The sequence below is a fragment of the Nicotiana attenuata genome, unplaced genomic scaffold (assembly GCF_001879085.1).
Source record: "Nicotiana attenuata strain UT unplaced genomic scaffold, NIATTr2, whole genome shotgun sequence".
Classification (NCBI taxonomy): Eukaryota; Viridiplantae; Streptophyta; class Magnoliopsida; order Solanales; family Solanaceae; genus Nicotiana; species Nicotiana attenuata.
Genome location: NW_017673380.1, coordinates 5,544 through 15,832, shown reverse-complemented (window position 1 = coordinate 15,832; position 10,289 = coordinate 5,544). Strand labels below are relative to the sequence as shown.

At 39.1% G+C, this 10,289-nt stretch overlaps 1 protein-coding gene and 1 pseudogene across 1 annotated transcript; one reads left to right on the top strand and one right to left on the bottom strand.

The window, feature by feature from the left end:
• Nucleotides 1–489: 489 nt before the first annotated feature.
• LOC109216208 lies at nt 490–4,612 on the top strand (annotated as a pseudogene).
• A 2,409-nt stretch (nt 4,613–7,021) lies between these two features.
• Nucleotides 7,022–9,802, bottom strand: LOC109216213 (elongation factor 1-alpha-like). Its single transcript, XM_019380346.1, has 3 exons — nt 9,697–9,802; nt 8,309–8,787; nt 7,022–8,216 (listed from the first exon to the last, which is right to left on the bottom strand). Exons 2-3 carry the CDS (start codon nt 8,768–8,770, stop codon nt 7,335–7,337), a joined length of 1,344 nt encoding a protein of 447 aa, XP_019235891.1. The 5' UTR covers nt 8,771–8,787; nt 9,697–9,802; the 3' UTR covers nt 7,022–7,334.
• Nucleotides 9,803–10,289: the final 487 nt, after the last annotated feature.

Below are 10,289 nucleotides of genomic sequence, written 5' to 3'. Positions count from 1 at the left end.
TGTCCTATAGGCATGATTTCTAATAGTGTCATGGTTAAGGAATGAAACAGTGTTTGAGAGTCCAGCATTGACATTGTTGACAATTTTAAGCGAATGACAATACCCTATTTCTAATGATCGACAATTGAAACTGATTTTTTTGTAATACTTAGCCCCTATAGGCATGTCTTCTAGGCGATCAATATGATAACAATAGGAAATTAGCCAATTAAAGTCCTATAGGCATGATTTCTAGATGAAAATTAGTAGAACATAAACTAGTAAAATTCAATAGTGTAACGACCCGGCCGGTCGTTTTGATAGTTAGAGCCCAGATACTCTATTACCTGCTTTCCCCGTACCTTTTTCTGCTTATGTGACTTGCTGGGATGATTCGTTTTGAGTTTCAGAGTATTTTGGGACACTTAGTCCCTAAACGGAGGTTTAAGTCTTAGAAATTGGACCATAGTCGGAACTGTGTGAAGACGACTCCGGAATAGAGTTCTGTTGATGAGAGCACTATCTACTCAGACTGTCACACCGGCAACGAGAGCAGTAACAGCAGATAGTGGAACAAAACTAGCAGCAGATAGGCATTCAGTTAGCTTGAAAATGGACTCATAGTTAGAAATCAGATGCTTCCATAACAACTATCTTTAGAATGTCCTATCTCTCTCTTTAACGCTTTAAAACAAGCTAGAAGGCTTCTCTTAAAGCAGCGAAATAGGAGTTATAGTAGTTTCAGCTATTCGATTTGAATGAGTGCCCTCACTTCCTTTCCTTACTACGATATGCCCAAAAAAAAGAAAAAGGAAGTGCAACATATCAAAGAGCGATGACACAAATTATCAGTGACCTCCTACATAACATATGCGAGCCTTACGTGGACGATTTGGTAGTCTTTTCAAAAGAAATAACTGACCACATCGAAAATTTACGCAAGGTTTTCGAAAGGTTAAGAAAACATCAATTGAAGATGAACCCGAAAAAATGTGCATTCGGGATCGGGCGGAGGCCTTAAATCAATAGGGCAATAGCATAGCTATTATTGACCTGACCCCTATTACATTACTTAAGCCTACTCTTTCTTCAAGATACGAAATGAGCAGCCAAAAACGGCTGTCCCTATTGTATTTTTGATGGAGTCATCTACAGGGCTAAGAATCTTACCTTTACTTAGAGAGGGGTAGCGGTACCATGCTCTTCCGTGCTCGTAGGTTGACTCACCTATGCATCCCGACTAAGGTCTCACAAACGTGCACTTCCCTTATGCATCCAACCGCTTCACTAATGTGAATAGGTTATACAGAAGGGTAGGTTGGTTATATACTCTTATGCGCCTTCCTTCTTCGAACCTTTTGGTATGTATTGCCCCCTAACTATAGATCAGATCCACCAGACAAGAAACTCAATTCCGCACTGCTGCTGAGTCGTCGGACTTATCCACCAAGGGATTCGTGGAATTTCTGTGGATTGCGTTGGGGGAAATCTACCAAAGCTAGGCAGATAGATAGACTCCTTTCCCGCTGCTAAGGGAGAGCAAGAAAGAAAATCAAATGATTGTTTTTTAACCAGCGCCCTCTTTTGGGTATGCAGGTACTAAGAGTCCTCTCACTACCAACCAGCAGACATCATCTAGCTGGGTCTTGCCGGTATTAACAACGAGGAAGAAACAACCAAATGGAAACAGCAACTAACTATGGCTCTTGGCCCAGACAACGTCCTAGGCATAAGGGAGATCGGAGCAACAGGGAACGCATAGACGACATTTTTATGCCTGGGCTGCACTAAATAGATCGAGAGGTCGTTCCGCCCCTTGTCCCCAAATATGGGGAATATGTTATCATAAAATCTTGCTCCAATCTGACCTAGCTGGCGAGCGATCCCAGTTCGCGACAGAGAACAAGACAGCAAGCGAGCGTGCTTTTGTTCGCTTCTTCTCCACCAAGCACGGAAGTTTAAGGATAACTGTAGGTTGGTGGCTACCTAAGGAAACTCCGATTTGATTCGCCCCTAGGCTGGGAGGCATCTACCTGATCCCGATCACAAGGAGAGGTTCACTATTATGGGGGGTACTTTTTTTCCCTTAAGGAAAAAATGAAATGCATAGGGGACCATCCTTTTGTTGCGGCATGCTCCTCAGATTTACGGATTCGCAGGGGGCCTCAGGACCTACTTAGTTTCGCAAGCCTTTGTTATTGTCAGTCAACTAAGTAGGGCCTTTTCCTTTTTGTTTGAATAACCCATTCTAATTATCTTTAATAAGTAAAGTAGGCAAACCTATAGGTCCTTAGTAGCGTTGACAAAGAAGAAGGAGTCGGTTAAAAGAAAGCCAATCTTTCCATTTTTCTTATAATTATATAATAATATAAAATAGAAAGAAATTTCTTGTTATTATATATAGGCTAGCTTGACAATCAACCCTTCCTCTTGATCTGAGGTGCGAAGAGAAAGATTTCTTTTCTATGACTTCCACTTATCGATCCCGGTCCAGAAAAGTGACCGATCAGGGCAGGGCCATATTGATAAATGAAAGAAAGAGTTTATGAGACCTACCCCTGTAAGCCCACACCTGTGTAGAGTAGATCGTTCAACACTTGCGGCACAAACCCATTTTGAACCTATTGGTCCTTGTATCATAAGCGACCGAACGGCCGCCCCCTAATTACTAGACCAACCTGCTGTAATAATTCCATAAACACCTAGTGAAGATATGGCAAACAAATAAAGTAGTCCTATGTTCGGATCTGACAATACCATACCATAATCAAAAGGTACAACAGCCCGAGCGACCAGACTTAACATAAATATAGCCACCGGAGCCATTCTAAAAAGGGAGAAATTAGCATTACTTGGTGAAATAGGTTCTTTTAGAATCAATTTCAAACCATCTGCTAGAGGTTGTAACAATCCAAACGATCCCACTACATCAGGACCCTTTCGACGTTGCACAAAAGCCATTACTTTACGTTCAGCTAGCACTAAAAAGGCTAATCCTACTAGAAGTGGTAGAATTATTCCAACTATTTCAGTTGGAATAGCTATGTACATTTTTTTCTATTCACTCATGATCTGGCCTGGTCGACCCAATCATGATATTGAAGGAGGGGACCTTTTCTCGGAGAAAAAATTTCTTGCAACTACGAAAACCACAACACAAGCACCCCTTTTCCATTCATTCTATCTAAGAAAAAAATTCAGCATAGACCATCCGAACCCCCCCCCGCCCCATTTTTGCATTTCTTTATCTATATTTTGCCAGGTTAAAGAGTCCCCGCTCTCCATGTTCTTGAGAAAGTTTTTCAGCTTGCTGACTAGGGTTGGCAGCTAAATTCAGTCTTCGAGACCCCATAACATAAGAAAGTCGTGGATTGCATAAGCCCCTTTAGAGATAGGGGCGACTTTCTTGTGGTAGTAATTGCGAATGAACAAGTAGGGGGCGGCAACTAAAGAGGTAGCGAGACTGACTGCATTTTCAGGAATAGGTTGACTTTCTTTCATTTTTGTTATGGAAAGTGAAAGTCGTTTCATTTAGTATGAGATTGCTTCACACCTCGCGGTGCTTACACCTCTCGACTATCGAAGTTCTGTTCAAAAACCTCATCCGAGAACTTGTATAGAGAAGGATTTCCCGCAGCGCAGCAGTTCTTCCATACTAACTTAGCTGCCCAGCACTGCTATTGGCATAACAACCGGTACACCATAGGTTAGCTTAACCCAGTCCTCTCGTACTAGGGTTGGCTCCTCGGAGTTCTCCCTTTAACACCAACGGTACGAGTAGCGAAAGACTGAGCTTGCTCATGTTCTCATGCTTCACACAAACCTAGGCTAGGAAGCTTGAAAGTCATATCATATCATATGGATTTAGAAATTCAGATCAAAAAACAATAAAGAAAAAGTCTTTTACACCTTTGGGAAAGCGTACCGGAAGACCCAACTTTCGCTTAAAATCCCAGTTTGGATGAGCAGAGTTAGGCTCGATTTCGATTCATGCTGAAAAATAGGTGAATAGTTGATAGCAGAGGGGTCAAGCTAAAGGCAGAGCTTGAATTGGATTTTCCAGTTGGAAATCCGTTAGAAAAGGTGTACCTTGACAAGCCCCACGATGCTTCTAGAAGCCATCATCGCAGGGACGAAGAGATTTAGGTCCAATCGAAGGAAGTCATTCCAGCAGCTTTAGTACTTAGTACTTAGTTAAGGCCCTAGCCCTTCGCCCGATTCTTTTCCGGCTCCACCAGCAGCCTTTATCAGCTGCTATGGTTCCCTTCTCGCAATGCGTATCTCTATCTACTTGCGGCTACAGGATTTTAAGTTCGTTGTTATGATTAACTATTTCATTCCCATTCTTGTCTTTTCTGTTATTATTATTATTATTATTGCGTACAGGTTATTGTAAGTGACCTGCCTTAGCCTCGTCACTACTTCATCGAGGTTAGGCTCGCCACTTACATAGTACATGGAGTCGATTGTACTCATACTACACTCTGCACTTCTTGTGCAGATTCCGGAGTTGGTCCCAACTGCACTGAGTGAGGTTTGCTCGGATCTAGCTATCAGTGGAGACTTCAGGTATAGCTTCACGGCGTCAGTAGCCCTGAAGTCCCCTTCTACATCATTTAGCTGTTTATTTTGATTCAGACGGTTATGTTTATTTCATACCATTATTTTTAGTACTCTAGACGCTCATGTATTCGTGACACCAGTTCCGGAATTTGTATTTGGATTTCGTCACTTATTAGTTTATTACCTTATTTCTGACTATTCAGTTTTATTATTGTCATTTAATTTGGAAATTGTTAAAAATGGTTAATAGATATAGCTAACGTTGGCTTGCCTAGCAAGTGAAATGTTTGGCGTCATCGCGGTACCGAGGGAGGGAATTCCATGTCGTGACAATTTAATATGTTAGACAAACTGCACAACTGAAGTCGTTTGAACATACTTTTTGTGTTTTATTATATAATTTATATATTTTTCTGATTTATTTTATACTCTTTGTATAAAGCATACACGCGCGACACGCGCATCCAGAATTAGTGCGCATAAAAAATTAAAGAAAATATGGTTCAAAACCAAAATTGCACTCCCTATGTTTCAATTTAGATGACACATTTTGTTTATCGAGAATCAATTTGACTAAATATTGAAGCTAAATTGGATAAATTCAAACCAATATTTTAAAATAAAATTCAGATATTCAAAAACTATACAAAAACTACTATAAGTTGCAATTTTCCTCATGCTAATATGATTAAAAATATATTTTAAAATGTCGGTCAAACTTCACGCAGTTTGACTCTCGATAAACAAATATGTCATCTAAATTGAAACGGATGGAATAATTAAAATTGATTCAAGGAAGAGTGAATTAAATAAAATAAGTAGAAAGTAATTGCAATTTTAATTGCCTATAACTTTTAACTGTAATAACTTCAATCATATTTTTGAAAGTAGCATAAACTTCATAAATATGTACTCCATAATCGATGACAAAATAACAACAAATGCTTGAGAGGATTCATTTATCGCTAAGCTTTGAGATCCACATTAGCTTAACCAGGAAGCTAAAGCTAACTACAAGTAGCAAAAGCAAGTTCACTGAACTGACTTGAATTTGATTGAAGATTGGGGGGGGGGGGGGGGGGGGAGGATTCATAGTGGAAAAACAAGTTCAGCTTTTTTTTCTTTTTGGGTGAATCACTGTTTCATCTTTTTCTCTTCACTTTATGTGATCATAGATGTTTTCTTATACTCGAAGAGAGAGAGGAGCAAAGGTAATTAGTATTCCGAAATGTGAGTACCATATTTCTCAATACTAGCATTATGAAAATTTGCATGAACTTTTTTAATTATTTATATTAGTCTAGAACTCATGCTCAGAAGTGATCGCCATCAAAGTCCCAACAGAACTACAAATAATTGTAAGTTAGGAATTAAATTCAAAGAGAGTCCGCAATAAGAGGAAAGAGTGCCTACCAAAATTGTTTAAAGCAATATAATTGAAATTCAAACTTATTATCTGAGAAAAGAAGGATTATTTACTCAATGTAAGTGAAAAAGACAGAGAAAATAGGTAGATAAAAATGGCTGTCCTCAGGTTATGGAGCAGCGAATGATTATGAGAAGTTCTATTCTTTGCACCTAAACATTTTTATCTGCAACCTAACAGTAAAAGAATACGCGACAGTATGAAAATATTGGAGGACTAAAAGGTAAAAGGGACAGGAGTATTTACGTTAATTCAAGACTCGTGTATCATTAAAATTCCTTCTCGCACTTCTAAAATGAAAAAAGCTTATTTCCTCATAAGATCTATCAGAACGCACCTCTCTGAGGTGTTTGGTATGAGAATCTTGAGAGTGATAATACATGAATTATGTGTGGTTTAACACATGGTGCATTGCAGTGCCTTGTTCCCCTTGGTGTTAAGATAAACTGTTAGTACAATTATCTCAGATATCAAACTAGCAGATAATATGATCTCCCTACATTGGATTTAGGGAAAGAAAATGTAATTTACTCTATCTATGCCACGCAAAAGTAGACTGTACCGCCCAACCAGACAGTTCAAAGAAGTCACTGTATGTGTTTTTAAGACAGTAAAATCCTGTATTAACTCATTCCTGCAAAGATCAATTGCGAAAATTCACGTATGTGAAGTTCCATATCTAGCTCAAGAACACCGTATCACTGTCCCTTTAGAAGCTGAAATATGTTGGGGAAAGCAGGAGCAGCTGAAGAATGTTCTACAATAGATGAATTCTGATCTTGTACGGCTTAAAGATCACACTACTTTGACCTTGTAAAACTTAAAGACCACACTAGTTTTACTCCTTCAAGTACAGAAAGGGACATCCACCACGGTAATAAAAGATTTACCCTTTAGATGAATCAAATACCCCAATCCTTGCATACCTTAACAAAGAGGGTAAGAAAAACAACCACCACATCACTAGAGTTTAAATATGAGCTCACCATTGGACGTCCCCTATTTTAACAAATAACATATCTTCAACAAACGTATTGTATAAGGCATTTAATCTTTTCACTCAAACAAGGCAAAAAGTAGAAATTTTTAAAAAGATCAAATTAAGTACGACGCAACATAAATAGCAAAAATCCTGAGCTGCCGTGGAAAACCAAGGCACCTCCTACAATGAAGACAGACTCAAAAGTAATGCTCGCCACCGCCTGTCAAGTACCCAGTTCTGAGAATGGCTACCTGACATACAAGGCAGAGAACCGGAACCTAAAATCACAGACAAAACTATAGCAGAACTGAATAAAACAGAGTCTACATAACACACTTGACGATAATAGATAGCACTGGAAATACCAGCATTACACTGCACTGTTCACTTTTTCTTCTGGGCAGCCTTGGTGACCTTGGCACCAGTTGGGTCCTTCTTGTCAACACTCTTGATGACACCAACAGCAACAGTCTGACGCATGTCCCTCACAGCAAAACGACCCAATGGTGGGTACTCAGCGAAGGTCTCAACAACCATAGGCTTGGTCGGCATCATCTTAACCATACCAGCATCACCATTCTTCAAGAACTTAGGCTCCTTCTCAAGTTCCTTACCAGAACGTCTGTCAATCTTGGTCAAGATCTCAGCGAACTTGACAGCAATGTGGGAAGTGTGGCAGTCGAGAACTGGTGCATATCCATTTCCGATCTGACCAGGATGGTTCATGATGATGACCTGGGAGGTGAAACTGGCAGCCCCTTTGGCTGGGTCATCCTTGGAGTTTGAGGCAACATAACCACGCTTGAGATCCTTAACAGCAACATTCTTAACATTGAACCCAACATTGTCACCAGGGAGTGCCTCCTGGAGAGCTTCATGGTGCATCTCTACAGATTTAACTTCAGTTGTCAGACCAGTAGGCCCAAAGGTCACAAGCATACCAGGCTTGAGGACACCAGTTTCAACACGACCAACAGGGACGGTACCGATACCACCAATCTTGTAAACGTCCTGAAGTGGAAGACGTAGGGGTTTGTCTGTGGGCCTCTTGGGCTCATTAATCTGGTCAAGAGCCTCAAGGAGGGTTGGCCCCTTGTACCAGTCAAGGTTGGTAGACCTCTCAATCATATTGTCCCCCTCGAAACCAGAGATGGGAACAAATGGAATCTTGTCAGGGTTGTAACCAACCTTCTTGAGGTAGGAAGAAACTTCCTTCACGATTTCATCATACCTAGCCTTGGAGTACTTGGGTGTGGTAGCATCCATCTGCACAAGGCACAAAACAACAGATTTAGCAAAACATGCCATGCTTCTTTTTTAAAATAGTAATCAATATCAAACAATTGATAAAAGCAAACCTTGTTACAACAGCAAATCATTTGCTTAACACCAAGGGTGAAAGCAAGCAATGCGTGCTCACGGGTCTGGCCATCCTTGGAAATACCGGCTTCAAAACCACCAGTGGTGGAGTCGATAATCAGGACAGCACAGTCAGCCTGGGAGGTACCAGTGATCATGTTCTTGATAAAGTCCCTGTGACCAGGGGCATCAATCACAGTGCAGTAATATTTAGTGGTCTCGAACTTCCACAAGGCAATATCAATGGTGATACCACGCTCACGTTCAGCCTTAAGTTTGTCAAGCACCCAGGCATACTTGAATGACCTCTTGTTCATCTCAGCAGCTTCCTTCTCGAACCTCTCAATAACACGCTTGTCAATACCACCAAGCTTGTAGATCAAGTGACCAGTGGTGGTCGACTTCCCAGAGTCGACATGGCCAATGACCACAATGTTGATGTGAACCTTCTCTTTACCCATATTGAGTAACTAAGAGACTGCAATTGATACAAATAGAATCACAACTCAGAAGCAAATTAAATAAAACATATTTCAAAAACAAGTAAAATATATGCAAAATTCAACACATTCAGCAATTAGAACCAAATAAAACAGAATTGCTCAACCTAATGACTCTGTCAATAACAGGTGATATACAACAAAAAGAAGCACCAAGTGTTCCCTATACATCCAACTAATTCACAACTATATTTTACCTACATAAATATATTACTCACTCTCTCATTTTAATGTGATGGTGTTTACTAAGTAGCTTAAGTTGTTACTTTAAGTTCATATATTATGTCATATTAGTGATAGCAGAAGATCATATTAAAGCAATTGTTGAAAACTTAGATAGAGAAAGCAACATATTTAGGGAATAAAATCTGTATAGTAAGTTTTTTGTTTCCTCAAACTACATGAAAGTTGTGTAACAACGTCATTTCGTAAAACATATTAGGACATATGAATACCACAAATCGAAGGAGTATTACGAATAGATTACTAATGTGCATATAACAATTTATTACAAACATTCACCGATCTATATTCATCTTTTGAGTACCTCTTTAAAAATTCAAGATATATAATCACTGACACGCATTACTGGCTATATTCGAGCTCATGCACAGATCATCAACACAAATCAAACTATATCAACTAAATCATCAAAACCCTCACAAGCACAAGCTATATCTCAGCTTTATATACTTCATTTCACGAATCAGAAAACGATAACAAAAGTTTCATCAATACATAAACGTAAATCCAGTTTATAACAAAAATACATGCCTTTTTTATGCTATTTCAATATGTATAACAACTGAATTAAACAGATCAACATAAAAAGGTGATTACAAATAACAGTAATGTAAGAAAAGATATAGAAGATGGATAGATCTAACCTTTGAGAAAGAGAAATTAAGCTCCGATAGGTCCCTTGCGGCGCAGCAGAAGAAAATCGCAGGCAAAGAGATGAGGAGGGGTTGATTCTGAAGGGAAAATGGAGTATTTATACTCAACAACGATGAGAACTAGGGTTCTCTCGCTGCCGCCTCTTAATTCTATATATTTATCTAAATGCCCCTTACATTTCTTTTGTTTTTCTTTCCGGTCCCCTTAGATTAATTGCATTTTTCATCCCTCTATTATTGATAATCTTTTATTCGTATGATTTTCACGGAAGAAACTTACCCACACTCGGTGTATACACCAAATCTAGTTAAGCTAATCATAGAAAATAAGCTAACATCTACTGGAGATCTTTTTTAATTAAAAAATTAAGAAAAGGTAATAAACAGTCCTAATATAACTGAATGATATTATTGTTATTAGACTGTATTTGTAAAATAATTCTGAAAATATAAATGAATATAAACAGAAATGAACATAAACAGAAATGACATAAAACCAATTCGAGCCCACTGAATTCACAGTGTTTTCTTAAGGAATTTAATCCCCTCCTAGTACCCAAGGTTATGGATTATTTCCTCCCAGG

What these genes read in the sequence shown, in the direction of transcription:
- LOC109216213 (XM_019380346.1), bottom strand. Translation starts at nt 8,770, where the DNA reads ATGGGTAAAGAGAAGGTTCACATCAACATTGTGGTCATTGGCCATGTC. An exon ending in TGATTTGCTGTTGTAACAAG is followed by an intron (nt 8,217 to 8,308) that starts GTTTGCTTTTAT and finishes TGCCTTGTGCAG; the next exon opens with ATGGATGCTACCACACCCAA.